Raw genomic sequence first — 14847 nt, 5'->3', positions numbered from 1 at the left:
GATTCATACAAGGGAGGCATGGAAAATTGTATTCATGCTGCAGGACTCACCTTCAGCCTCAGGCTGACCCATAGAGCTAAAGAGGGGAAAATTGGTTTACCACTAAGCCTGTAGGAAGGGCTTTCCCCTCAAAACCAGTGTCTGTAGTTAATAATCACGTACAGCTGCTTCTCTGCTGGGGATTCCCTTTCCTTTTGCCTTCCACTCTCTTTCCATTCACTCCCATCTGTTTCTTTGCTAGTGCAAAGGGGTTATATAGGTACTCTCAGGTCCAATTCCAGAAGGTCAGACTACTGAAAGCAAACTGGGAGCTCTGTCGGGGCAAATCCAAACTTTCCAACTCAGTTGTGAGTGGTTGCAGGAGCCATGGAGACACACCCCCAGCCAGCTGGCAGCAATGCTGAGGCAGGAATGCCATCCTCAACCCACACAGCCAAGGACTTTTGTCTGGCTCAACAGCAAGTAACACAAAGCAGAACCCCAGTGAGGACAGGGCTAACACCACCTCCCTCCTACAGCCTCTCCAATTTCCTTACCTTTATCCACGTGACTAAATTCTGCAAACTCAGTCCTTCTGCAGTCTGGATCAATACACAGCAATCTGTTTTACATTATGTCCATGATCTCTTTCCTCACTTTATTGCTGCTGTGTCATATTTTAGGGATTAGGAGACAGGCAGACTCCAACCAGTGTGATCCCCAAGGGGAAAAAAAAACCCAGAAAAACCCCAAGCCACCATATTTTGCCCATGAGGAGTCTGAGCATAATGGAGATTGTAAGGCACAAAGAGATTTCTGCTGGGTAGGGGAAAATGTGCTGTGAAAATATTGTGAGTGACATTTACAGGTTGCTGGAGGGAAATCCCCACTGACTTCCTAACAAGCATTTAATATTTAACATAGTTGTGTTTTTTGACTTCTTTTGCTGTTCTAGCTTCCAATGAAGTCTGTTTGAGCTGTGCTAATATTAACTCCAGAAAGCTAAGGATGGAATTCTGAAGCATGAGAAGGTACATCTTTATTTTCTAAAGCATGTCTATGAAAGGTAAAATTAATGGCCACTGACACTGAAGCCCACGGTTATGAAGGAATGGTAATATTAAACTAGTCTTTCTGGTAGTGTCACGTTTTTTGCTCTTTAAACTCAACTTTTTAAAGGGTGAGCACTGGTCAGGTCAGACACATCTCTCAAGGAAGTCATCAAGGAGTCCCTGATCCTGGTGATATTCATTTGGGATTTACTGGCTGAGTCGGCAGAACAAATTGTACCGGACAAACAAACCTCTGCCAGCCTTGACCACCAAGGAGCAGAACAACACGCGCAGGGCAGTCTGCCTGGGGCCAGCACCGGACACAAACACGAGTTAGTGAGCTGCGAGCCCAGGCGTGAACCCGTGTAACCCACGCATTTCCACACTCGTGCGTTCACACAGCCCATAGCCACACGCTTGTGTTATTAAATACAGCCGGAATCGCTGCTGTTAATTAATCAGTTTCCTTTTTTTTTTTTTTTTTTTTGACTGGCACAGGGCTACGGCCGAGAATTTAAGCCTGTTTAAAGTACGATCAGGCATGAGGCTGCCACTGCTTCAGCGCGACCTAACGCGCCCCTCTATTTCAGCAGCTTCTGCGGCCTGACGGAGAACTGCAGCCTAAAATATAAATCTGAGTCAAACGGGCCGCGGAGCACCCGCGGGAGGGGTTCGGTGACGAGAGCTCCCAAACGCCGGCCGCGGGCACTGCGGGCCGCCGCAGGGCCGGCACCGCGGACGGCAGCGCGGCCCCTTCCGCCGGCCTCGGCCGCGGCTCCTCCTCCGGGCGGTGGCAGAGGCGGGGCCTGGTTCCTCCCGCCGCCGCCCGGGCCCTTCCTGCGCCGCCCTGCGCGGGGGCACCGACGTGTCGCGGCGCAGGAGCCGCGCTAGGCCGCGCATCCCGCCCGGCGCCTCAGGTACAGCGCCGGGGGCCCGCCCGCCGCCGGCCGCCCCCGCCCGCCGCCGGGGCTCCCCCGGGGAGCGGCCGGGAAAGTTTAATTTCCCCGGGTGCCCTTTGTGTGGGCGGCCCGGGCGGCCTGGGCCGGGCGGCGGAGCGGAGGGACGCGAGGGGAGGTGGGCGGTGGGGGGGGGGGGCGGCCCGCTTTCCCTCCTTCCCTCCTTCCCTCCTTCCCTGCAAATCCCCGTTCCGAATTTCCATGGTAACGCCCGGCGGGCAGCAGGCGGTGCCCGGCGGGAGGCGCGGGGAGGGTGCGGAGGTGCCGGCGTGAGGCCGGGCCTCCCTCATGCGGTCGCTGTCCCGCAGGTCCCCGGCAGCATTCCCGACGATGCCACGGGGAGAGATATGACGACGGCCTCCGGGAGATACTCCTGGCGTGTTCTCCATAAGGTATGGCCGGCTCGGGAGCTAACGTTCAGAGCAAGTATTTAGTGTTTTCCTCTGGCGCATGGCAGCCAGGATAGATTGGGACGTGGAGCGCTAAAGGGCTTGTTGGTTCCATAAGCCGTGTAGGAATGCGAATGGTTCCTGGGGTTGTAGATGACCCTAAAATTGTGTGATGCGCAGATTAATCTCTTGCATTTCTTTACTGCAATTTTTCAAAGACGGTATGTGGTGTTGAGAGAAATACACATATGGAGGTGTAAAATACCAACCTTCTGCAACCCCAACAGAAACTTTCCCTCTCTGACTGTCCAGTTTGGGCCTTAATACATTGCTGAGTCCCTTTTTCTTCTCTATTTTTCTAATACTTTCTAAATACTTAGGGTTTCTGTTACAGGACACAGAGTTATCACAGTCCAGTGTAAAAAAATATAGAATGCCAATTTTAATGTTCATCAAAGTAATTACCGGCCTACAGATTTGCATGTGGTTTTTTGGTGGGGTTTTTTTTTTTTGAGTTTCTAGCATAGGTGGTGTATTGCCTTTCCTGTCTTACCTGTGCTGATGAAGTCCTGCATGAGAAGTCCTATGGACTTGTGCAGCTGTTGCTGTGCAACCCTGCAAGAAATTGCTCTCTTACTGAAAAACCCAGCTGCAGTATGCTAATTGTTGTAGTGGCTGAAGTAATTACTGTTGTGATCTGAGTGAGCGTCAGTGTGACTCTTCGACAGACTGTAGTGCAGACAAAAGGTCTTGAAATGCTTTGGGCATTAGGGTGGTGTATCTGTTGGGTAGGAGAACAGTGCCTAAAATTGACAAATAGACAGGAGATCCATGGAGATCCAGGAGATCCACTGGGCAGCCTCGCTAGTGAGGCCAGAAGGTTGCACAACGAGAAGCATCTCTACCTCTCCTATCCCATTTGCCAGCAACAGGATCTGTCCCAAGTGTCCCTCTGTCTTCAGCACCATCTTTCTCTGTAGTGGGAGTCTGGCATGTGTGCAGGAATCTTGCCTTGTTGACAAGCACAAAATTCATGGGAGGAGGAGGAAATGCTCATTTCCAATGTTGAACGAAGATATTGTTTGCCTGGAGAATGTCAGGCAGCGTTAGAAATGAGTGGAGAAAGCAGACTGCAGGCTTCTCTTTGGCAGTTTGAGCAGGAAGAGGTTGGGAAATGGAATCATGATCATGTAGGTATTGTTTCTTCTTTTGGGGCAGCAACTCTGTGAAGAAGCCACTTCTGCTTCTCCAGAGTTTGAGTAAAATGAGGAGCTGTGAGTCTGAAGGAGAGAGAAGGCCCATGAACACCATATTGTCCTTCCACTTGAGAGGCTCACAGTTTTCCTTTGGTTTCCTTTTTTTTTTTCTTCACACTTCGTTTATTCTTGTCTTGTTTTATGAATGGAGTAGAAAGAGTGAGCAGGTGAGCATGAGTGTGGATGTTCTACTTACATTTTTCTGGGCCCTCATATGAGTAAGTCAAATCAAATTTACCAGCAAATCTAGGATTTGTCTTAATATTTTTAGCTTTTTGCACCCACCTCACCTAGGTGCTAGATTAAAAAAAAAACAAAAAAAAAAACAACTGAATATTCTTAGCAGAAGGTAGAGAATTCTTAATGTGTTTCTTTCATACTCAAAAGTGACAGGTGTTCCAAAGTACTCATACCTAATAGCTTAAATATCCCAGCTTTTTCTCTATTAATCTGGTTCTTAAAATTTTAAAAAAAGGGGGCCATTTTGGATGTGTGTGGGTGTGTGTTAGGGCTAGATTATTAGAATTGGAGTAGCATGTCTGGCACTTTGCAATATGTTAGAGAGTTTCCATCAGTTTTATACAGTCGCTGTCAGCAGCAGTGCAAGACCTTCCTTTTGGTTTTTGGCATTCTAGGTGTAGCATGACCATACTGGGTTTTATGCCGTGGAATTATTTACTCTTTTTGTCAACGGAAGCTGTTTGAGGGATGAAAAGGAAGTGATGTGATTAGAGGTGATCAGTTTTGTTTGATCTTCTGTTGGGCAGGTATTAATACCACAAGGACTATCAGCAAACATGGATGGCACGCTCTGTTGCACACCAAGTTAAAGTTTGGATGTTCTTGTTTGCAGAGTACCTGCCCTGTAGAGTGACAGTGGGCTGGCATCCTGTGTCAGGACTTGATGTGAGGGGCACTGGGCCTGCTTTTTGTTAGTCTCTGGTCACAGCTTTATGCATGATGTCAAACTGTGAAATATTTTTATTTGGCTCCCTCAGAGCCACTTCCAGTTCAGGACTTGGGTAAGGCTTTGGAAAGACACAATTCCCATGAAAACTTGTATTTTTAGGAAGTTATTTTCTGATGAACAAGAGCCTAGTCCTGCTGGAGATGGCAAGTGGAAGTGCTGTACAGGGAATCGTGCTGTTGACACAAATTGCAGTGAGCATCTGTCAGACTCCTTTTGTCACGTCAGCACCTTGGTGTTGGGATTTTTGCTGGGGCTGGTGCAGTTCTTCTGCCTTTTCTCCACATGTCACTGCTCTGCAGTCTCTGCATTTAACAGACTCGTAGCAGGAATGCCTGCTGGGGCTCCTTGGTCTTTGTTCAGCTGTGTGGACCCCTCTGGAGCTCTGTAAGATGCTCGTATTTTGCTGTTTTCCAAGGTGGTAATGCACACTGTAATGCTGATGCCTGGAAAAAAGGGTACAAAGAGACTTCATTCTCATCTTGTGTGATACTGTGGGCAACTAACCACAAGGCCTTTTCTGACACATATTTTTACTGCTTTGATGATTGTTTCTGAATTATTCTGACCTGTCTGGTGTGGAAGAACTGGGTGCATAATGACCTAAATAGCTGTAGGTAGGTTTGTTTCTCCAGCACAGAATCTGCCTTCTGATTTCAAATTAGTGTTCAGCATTGGGACGTTGGGTTTCCAGGTGAGAGGAAGTACATTTGCTACAGTGGGTACATCACAAGTGTTTAGTGTAATTGTTTATTTGGTACTTGAATGAAAGTGAAAGATTACTTTCCAGATAGTTTGTCTAAAAGGAGATAAATAGCTTTCCAGTTTTTTGACAAAATGTTTACACTTGTGGATTGTTTTAAGTAACAAGACAATATTCAGTGATGGGACATTTTGGGGTAATTCTTTTCAGAGGATCTTATTCCTGTGTTTAAAGAAATGAAGCTCAGCTAAAGCTTTTTTTAAATTTTTTTTTAATCTGCTGTTCATGTGGCTACAGCTGGGAAGGGCAAAAGAAACCAGTACAAAATGTGATAATATGAAAGTCAGATGTTTTTTTATCCTGGCCTTGTAGGCTACCCATAGTGCTTTGCAGTGGGGATGCAGCTGTTCTGTTCTTTCTTTGGAGTCACTACTGTTTTTTCTTGCCTCTTGCCCTGTTTGAGGAGAGTGTTTTGGGATGTTCTTATGAAAGAAACAATTCAAGGGGAGGGTGGTGGCATTACTCTTTGGGCTATTCAAGTGCTTTTGCTTTTCCACAGTCCCCAGTCTGCAGTTTGCTGGAAAAGTAGCACAGTCTGAGGAATTACAGAATCTGCTGGAGCATAACAGCAGGGCTGATGGGAAATGCAGATAACTCATACATTGCTTCCTTGTTGGGTTGATTTCATCCCATCAAGGCTAACCTGGATGGTCATCAGTCATGTTAACTTTGCAGAGAAGGTACACCCTAAGTGTGAGAACATGAGATTGGGGATACTGTTAGTGTGTGCAGAGTGCACTCAAATAAGTGTTTTTTTTGTGAATACAAATGTAGTTGTATTTATTAGGCTCTGAGAAAGGCCAGGCTCATATGGGCCTCCTCTCTAAGTTGTGTGAAGAGGTTTTATGTTGGAGTGTGCTCCAAATGTTTCAGCCTGAGGAATTAGCTGGTTAAAAAAAAAAAAAGTGAAAGCTTGCACTAGTGCAGTCTGGCTCACATTGTCTTACAAAGGTGCTGTGTACTTTGCTCGTACCATGGTTTCCCTGTTACAGGGTGAAATCCTGCTGATTTAGAGCTGGGTAATAATACGTATGGAAAGCTCAACTTTTGAGGACAGAGTAAATATATTAGGCCAATAACAACATGCCATTTATCAGCTGTTGAGGTCCTGGAAGGAGTCCCTTGTGTATTTTTATCTTTTAGTTACGTTTCAGGCATGCTTTTCTTTAATAAATATCTTTGGTATTTATCATATTTTCTAGAAATGGTGCAGTATCTTCCTTTAGCTTGACTTGTGGGTGGCTTCTGATAGTTTTCTATTCCAAAGCATCTTGGGTAGCCAGAAGAGTGCTTGAAATACTTTCATTTCACTCTGTTGTTGCCAAAGCCATGACAAGCAGCAGGGACTTTAGCATGCCATTTGTGTTCACAGAGAAACTTCTCCTGCTTTACCTTTGGGGTGCAGAAAAGTGCCTGCTGGTGTCCACGTGTGGCTTGTTGTGGACAATGGGGAATACTTGAAGGAAAGCTTGCTCAGTGTTGCATGTTCAGTTGGAACCCTGAGGCTCTTCCCCCTGAGTGCTGAGTGTCTCTTCTTAGATGTCACTATTTTTGAAGCTGAAATAAAATTTGGAGAGCAGATTCTATGAATGACACTGGAAAAACAAAGCATGTGAATAATTACACTCAGAACATGGGAAGGCAGTTTCTGAAGAACTTTTGTACAAGTCCTGATACTTAGAAAAACAAACACGTTCTCCAGAGTTACAACCACCCCGTGCAGTCACTTCTGAGTAATACACGTTGTTGTTTGTTGTGCTCTCTTCCAACAGCTGAAACCTCGGGTGCGAAACTCAAGAGTCACAGCGCAGTCATCTCAGAAATAACCTCGTGATTAATGCAGTGCTAGCTCACAGAGCTGCTCTTTCGCTGACTGTGCAGTGTCCGAGCGTGTGGCTCTTCCTCTGTCACCACAGTGTTTTGTTCCGTGCTCTCTTGTACAGCTGTGTCATATTGTACTTGCTGAGCGTGTTACTGAACAGGAATGTTTTTAGAGAGGAGGCTGTAAGGTGAAGTTACAACTCTTTGTGTGCTCAAACTGTGGGAATACTGTCAATTCAGATCATCAAAGCTATTTTCATTGTTGCTGTAGCTGATTTGGTTTAACTTCAGCAGTATTAAGTCATTACAGTGACAGTATAATTTAATATAATCTTTCTAAATAAGGAAATTAATACAGTGTGTACAAAATAGATGTAATGTATTGAAGGCATGTTGCAAGTAGAGCCATAATCCTGGGTTCCAGGCTCCATCACTACTCTTGTGTCTAACCTCTAAATGTTTTTTTAATTGCATTAGTTTAATAGACATCGCTAGACAAAATGTGAGTAAATTATGGTGATTACTGGAGAGAGCACAGTTGATCTAACCCATTTTAATTGTATATCATTTCAACACTGATGTCATGAAGTTACACAGTTGCATATTTTTACTACAGCCATATGTTCTTCTAAGTAAGAGACTCAGGGGATTCACCATTTCATAATTCACTCTGCACAGTGAATGCAGTTAACTGCATTTACCTGCCTGTCATTTTGCACAGTTAGTGCAGTTAACTGTGTTTACCTGCCTTTGACTTGCATGGAAAATTTAATGAGTTAAAATACTCTGCAGAAGTTTTGTTCTGTGTTAACACTGAGTTTCATTTTTTTGGTATGTTTAAATTGGCAAATTTGTTTATTATTGTGTATTTGAAAATGTTGATTTAGGGGCTAGTTATAGATTCATTTGTCTATAAAATGTTTAGTAGTGGAGCACAAGGAGCTGCTGTTCTGTTGGTGAACAAATTAAAGTTTTTCAGTTGTGGGTAAGGTTAATGTACAGAGGTGAGTGTAGGGCAGGATTTTTGCCTTTATATGGGCTTGGCACATATTCCTTTGTAATGTGGATTTAATTCAGGTACTATTGTCCAGTTTTCTTTGTCTTTCTGGAGTTATACTTTGTTGATCGATTTAAGGACTGCATTTTGAGGAACGCCTGGTTCTGGGCAGTACAGAGATGAGTTTTTTCCTGTGCAAATGTGGTTGTTCATTGGGGTTAATTATCCATAAGGTCCGGACTTATGAGGGTACTAGAATAGCTGCTAGCTATGAATAATTTAGTACAGCATCAGATTGCGTGCCACTTAAGAAGGCCTCTGCCTATGAAGCCTTATATCTTGTTGAAATTCACTCAACAGTATGAAGGTTACTGCTTGCACTGGTATTTTATTGTACTCTTTCCTTTCTATTTTAAGATTGTCAATAAATATTTCATAGTGATAAGTAATGAAAATACCTGTGCAAGAGTAGGCAGAGCTTGTTTTTGAAATGCTGAGGTGTTGAGCTACTCTTCAGTCTTAACTTGTCTTTTAAATTTATTTTAAATCTTTGACTAGCATCAGACAGATAGCATTTTCTTCACTTATATTTATGTAGTTGAGACAATTCATATCCTAGACAATTCTTTTAGATGATATTTCATTGTGGGGAAAGGAGAAAGGCTTAATGAAAGGCTTGCAATAGTTACAAGATTTCAGTGCTTTCTACAAATTGCCCTAGTTGTTCATACATCTGACTAGAGCAGACTGTGGCTCATATTACAGAGGCTTTTTCAGGAGAAAAACTGCAAATACAGCACTTTGAAGCAGTTCCAAGTGCAGATAAATTTACTGTATGCCTTTAGGAGACTTGGTCATGGCAACATAGCACTGGATGTGTTTTTTAAGAATGCTTAAAATAAGTGTTTTATCATCATATACTAGATTTTTCACAAAACCACCCCAAAACACTTGAGAAGAGCTTAATGAAGAAGTTACATTGGAAATGTTAAGGGAAGAACATAAGCAATAAAAGTAGTAGAGAAAAAGAGTTTTGTGGGGCTTTTGGGGGAGAGAGATAAATGCTTTATGATATTTAAGGAAGATCTGCCAGATGTCTGGAAAGGTTTTTTGTCTGACTACTTCTGACTGTTCCCATTCTCTGTCTGCTAGTAAGTTTTCCTTACTATGGGCCTCTTCATTGGGATGCTCTGTTATAGCTGAACATCTTTTAGAATTGTCTTGTAGGACACTTTCAACCTCGATTAGAAAGTAGAACCTGTTCTTTTTCTTTTCCAAATGAGATTTGTAATATATGTGATGCTGCTGGAAGCCAACACGGTGAGATACAGCCATCCCTTGGTGCCTGCTTTAGCACTTGAAGATAAAATTGGCCTTTAATCTTCTTGTGCTCCTTCACAGGGTAGTGAGTAATTTAAGTGTCCATTAAGGGTTAGTAGTTAAATGCTAAGATCTTGCTAGATGTGTTTAATTTCTCCTTAAAGGCGAGCATCCAGATGAGTCCCTTTGAACAGGCACTCCTTGAGATGTACAGTTTTAATAAACTCTCAAACCTCTAATAGTTGTGCTACTGTCTGATACTTTGATGGAAATGCAGTTTTGTTTACAGGTGGAAAGAACTCATTAAGTTCAGCCCCGATGTAAAATTTTTAAGGCTATTTATTTTCAAACTGGGATCTTAAAATTGAACTGAAAATTAGTGGGACTTTGCTTACTCTGGAGCTTTTTGATCTGATTTAATTGTCTTCTCTATTACATTATGCTGGAATAAACTGTACTTCACTAAGCAGCCAAAGAAGTTGAATTGTCAGTTTTCCTGATTCAAGTACAAGGTTTCCTGATATTTGAGAGGAAATTTTAGTGTCAATGTGTGCAGGGTGGCTGCAATAGTTATGGCAAGAGAGGAAGAAGTGCCTGAAAGACTTGCCCTTTTTTTTCAAATGTAACATTTTATTGTTGCTGTGCTCAAGAACAGGCTATCCTCCAAACCTACAGGTGTGTGAGGAGCAGAGTACAAAGTTACTTTCTACCTTTTGTTTTTGTGTTTAAAATAAACTTTCTCCTGTTGTTGAAATATCTCAGTTGAAGTATTGCAGTTAAAAACAATACTGGAGTGTCATTGTTTTGATACATTGTCTCCCCAGAGCTTTATTAAAGCCTTGCTATCTATTGTTTCCTATTTAGCTTTTATCAAGTGGTGATTTTATGCAATGGCATCAAGCCACAGTTCTTCACCAGTGCCTCAGTCAAACAGCAGCGATGCTTTCTTTAAAAAAGAAGTGGACGCCACGAAACGCTTCCGCCCCGTGCAGTCCCTGCCAGATGTGTGTCCCAAGGAGCCCACAGGTACTGCTGGTGTGCAGGGAGAGGGAGAAAGCAGCTCAACTTGCTGAACCATGGCCAGCTATCCAGTCAATATTTCTTGTATACTGGGTGTAGAGTACTAAGCCATAGTCTTCCTTCCAAGCATGCTGTGATTCTTTTTTATACCACCCAGTGTCCCTTTGGAGCAATAGGAGAGACCATTTGCAGCTTGTTTTAAGATGTCCCCATTATAGGTGGGACTTTGCTTGCATGATTCCACCCATACTCCATGTAAGAAGAAGGTGCAGTCTGACAGAGCTGGTAGCAGATGTGTCCAGTGTGTGCTTGGAGCCTGGCTGCATTCCTTCTGGGAGACATCCCAGCCCTTCTGCAGGAAGAAGCAAGTGACCTGTCTGTAGTACTAAGTCTCTGGTGCTGTTGTTAAACCAGATTTTGGTCATGGTTCCAGCTGTAGTGTTGCACTAAGGCTTAGTGTACAAAAAGGAGTAGGTGGGATGGAATCTTAAGAATTATGAATTAACAAATTGCAGCTGTCATTCTGATCAAGATCAGGTTATTAGAAACAGTTTGTGGTTGGAATCTTTGTGCTTCATCTACAACAATCTTTTTCTCTTCAGTAGAAACTATTGTTGAGCTAAATCTGTTTAATGAGTGTCAATACACCACTTCTATGTTCAAAACTTGAGTTGGTTAATCTCATAGAAGAAATGCAAGGTGACATGTTGCAGAAGGAGAATATCATCAGTCATTTGCATAGATAATTCTAATCCAGTATGTAATTGGTAAAATATGGTTTGATTAAGAACCACATTTTAGCAAAAGTTTACAGCTTTGTTTCTCACCCTAACAAACTGTCTTGTCTTTTGTGCTGCAGGCAATCCCAATGACTTACATGACAGCCCATCTCTAGTTGTGGATCAGCAAAGATGGACTATTTATCATTCCAAAGTCAATCTCCCAGCAGCACTAAATGATCCTAGGTTAGCAAAAAGGGAATCTGATTTCTTTACAAAAACATGGGGAGTGGACTTTGTGGACACTGAAGTCACGCCTTCATTCTACCTCCCACAGATCACCAAGGAACATTTTGCATTATACCAACAGGAAATCACTCCGGTAAGAACCCCCAATTAGGTGGGCATAGTCCTAGGAACTAGAAAGAAATCCTTCTTCTAATTAGTCTATCCTGGCTAGTAGCCCACTGTACAGTTATTTGATAATGAATTTGCTTTTTCAGTGTTGTTTTGGTCTTCATTAGACATTTCTGATTTTATAATCTCAGAACCCAACGTGTGGAAAATGCTCTCTGAATTGTCCTGAGGCAATTTAATGTTATTTTTAACTTCTGTTTCTCAGTACTGAGCTCTGCACCAGGGCTTGCAGTTCATATTTATTCTTTCTGGTTGTTAATCCTTTTTTCCTGTAAGGATTTTTTAAGGATTGGGCTCTACTATGCACCAGAGCATTCTCAGACCTTTGGATCAAATGACTACATGCTGCAAGGGTTGGAGATATTTTTTAGGAGTCTTCAATCTAAACATTGAAACATTTATACATTAACTTCTTAAACTATAAAGAGGCCTATTATCTTGGTGATTTCTTTTGTAACAGGGAAGTGTAAGCTACATCTAAGGACACCAGGACCAGTAGGAGACTTCTACAATCTCTTAAAAATACAAGTGTCAGTAAGTATGTAGTCTTTTTTTTTTTTAATTGAAAAAACATGTAGAAGTCTCCTGCTGTTTTCTGCTTCCTTGGTTTGTAACTTCCTTATTTTTTTTTTTTTGCTGGTTCAGAATTAGCAGGAAGTGTTACTTGTGTAATTATAGTTAAGGACTGTAGAAGGGAATTGTCTGTAACTGAACTACAGCGGAACGATTGTCTTTAACTCGCATATTCAGCATTTAAAATGTTTTAAGATTTCATCCTTTAAAATTAGTACTTCATGCAGTGACTGCTAAATGAAGGAAGGTTTTGAAACTGGGACCTGAGCTGTGATGTAGTTTCTTGCAGAAATCTAGTTAACATTGGTATTCTTTAGAAACATAATTTATCACCACTATGGTTTCTGGTGGTGTTTAAAATCCAAAGCTCAGCATGATGAAACAAGATATGTGGTTTCAGCAAGGTACTTATTAGTAATATGTACAAGTAATTTCTCCTTTCATCCAGTTTGATTTAGCAATGAAAAATGATTCTTTGTGTGTTAGTGTGATTCCTAGATTAGTCAGTAAATAAGTGTTTGTATATGTAATTACCATTTATCTGTGGTTGTATATCATTATGTAGAGAAGTTATTACACCTCTTCAATAACTTCTGTGTTCATTTTCTCTTGAGATGTAAAGATACAGGAAAAAAACAACACATCCACTGTAGGTTGAAGTTTATGGTGCCTTTCACCTGGACAAACTTTGTCTCAGCTTGTAAGAGGAAGAAAATACTGTGAACTTGCCAAAATTATTTTGCATAATTTAGTTGTGTTTCACTAAATGTTTTGCTTCAAATGAAAAAATTCTGGGTTTTAAGCATCAGAATAATTCTTTAATATATTTTCTCTTCTACAGAGAGAGAAGGTTCATGAAAGGTGCAAGAATACTTGTACTCCTAAAGATACCTTTGACAGGACACTATTACACACTCACGGTACAGTCAAAGCCTCCTTTAGTCATTAAAAAGTGGTGTCTTTTTGTATCAATATCTTATAAAATCAGTATCAAATGTTATGAATGTTACTCATCATTGATTCTATAATGTACTAATTGTCTCTGTTACTTGCTTGAGATCTTCATGTACAATAATAGCTGATGATTTCTTTGAAACAAGAATTGAAAACTCAGACATGGTAGGCTTAGAAGTATTCATGACCACTGCTGACATGTTACAGGTCAAAACTTTAGTGATACCTGCTTTTAAACTTTTTCTTGGCATGTTTGGATTTGTGATGGGTCATTGTGGCCCTGGCAGTGTTTTCTTTAACTGCTTTTTATTTAAAGATCAATTGAAACCATTGCATCAAATTTGTATCACCTGTTGGCTTCTCAGTGAAGAACTGCAGTGCCATTCCTATATCTCTGCCATGAGAGTCACGTCATGGCTGAGGTGGGAAATTATATCTCAAAATGATCTAGTCTAGACCATCTGCTCAAGCCAGGGCCATCTATGGGAGGACAATGTCTTGTTGGGTTGTGAATTTCACAGATGGAAATTACACAATCTGTCTGGGCAACCTGTTTCAGTGTTTTAGCACCCTCACAGTAAAAAATACTTCCTTATGTTCAAGTGAAATCTTTCATGTATCAGTTTCTGCACATTGCCTCCTATCCTGGCACTGGACATCACTGAGAAAAATCAGCTTTGTGTTCTTTGCAGCCCCTCTTCAGGTCTTTAAGCACATTGACCTCAGCTGGGCTTTTCCAGTCTAAACAGTCTCTCCTTCTTGTTTCTTAATAATCTTCATGGCTCTTGACACGATTCATTCCGGTGTGTCTAGGTCTGCCTTGTGCTGCCTTTGTGCTCCCTGTGAGAGGGAGCTCAAACCTGCTTGTGAAGGCTGAATTTCAGGACTTCTTGGAAGTAGTTCAACTAATAGGAAACTAAGCAAGAAGGAAGGCAAGAGGCAAAAAAAAAAAAACCACCAAAAAAAAAAAAAAAAAAAAAAAAAAAAAAAAACAAGGAAAAGAGAAAAGAAACACTCATAACTTGGAGAAAGTTTTTATGATTTATTGTAATCTACTTTCTTAAAAAGGGTAAAGGGTTTTTATTAGCATCAAAGGGTTCATTTATCAATCCTTGTTTGATAAGTCTTAATCTATATCAATGTCTACAGGTCATACAGCAAAAAGGGTTCAGTAGTTTACTCCTTCTGATCAAGTTGTTTCTGTTGACTTTCTTCCTCCTCTTCTGTGCAAAAGGAAGCCCTTCTGCAGGGTTTCTCTGTGTTGGTGTTACTTTGGAATAGCTGTTCCAGAATGAGTCTGTCTGTGCTGCATGCTGCAAAATCACTCTTAGCTTAATCCATTTTAAAAGAGTCTGAGTGTTTTTAAAAAGAGAAAGTTGCTGCCCCCAAAGTAACTGGGAGCTCCTTGTGTAGCTGGACAGTTCCTAGTAGAAGCATCATTTGGTAAACTGAAGCTTACGATTTTGTATAAATTCTGCTGTTACTGTTTCCTATCTTCCTCTAACTCCTGCCCACAAGACTTAGCCTTTCACTCTTGTAAGTATTGGTCTGTCCAAAGGCTGAGGACAGCAGGATGATTCCAAGGTTGCCCTTTGTACTTCAATACACATAAAGTAAGAGACAAATGAAGTAAAAACCAGAGAACAGTATGGGAGTTGATGCTG

The 14847-nt window shown here is 41.8% G+C and overlaps 1 protein-coding gene across 2 annotated transcripts in view; it reads left to right on the top strand.

Moving 5' to 3' along the window:
• The first annotated feature begins 1537 nt into the window (after positions 1-1537).
• VPS54 (VPS54 subunit of GARP complex) overlaps positions 1538-14847 on the top strand; it is a 48062-nt gene continuing 34752 nt past the window's right edge. The window contains exons 1-6 of one of the 2 annotated variants that reach the window (XM_053972691.1): positions 1538-1948; positions 2296-2379; positions 10365-10526; positions 11380-11485; positions 11577-11621; positions 13071-13149. In XM_053972691.1, coding sequence (XP_053828666.1) covers positions 10391-10526; positions 11380-11485; positions 11577-11621; positions 13071-13149 — 366 coding nt within the window. In that variant the 5' untranslated portion in view covers positions 1538-1948; positions 2296-2379; positions 10365-10390. Of the gene's footprint in view, positions 1949-2295; positions 2380-10364; positions 10527-11379; positions 11622-13070; positions 13150-14847 lie in introns of both variants that reach the window. The other variant, XM_053972690.1, reaches the window with a different exon arrangement.

Source organism: Vidua macroura, chromosome 3 (assembly GCF_024509145.1).
Source record: "Vidua macroura isolate BioBank_ID:100142 chromosome 3, ASM2450914v1, whole genome shotgun sequence".
NCBI classification, from domain to species: domain Eukaryota; kingdom Metazoa; phylum Chordata; class Aves; order Passeriformes; family Viduidae; genus Vidua; species Vidua macroura.
The sequence above is the reverse complement of the archived record's forward strand: the minus strand, read 5'-3'. Positions and strand labels throughout refer to the sequence as shown.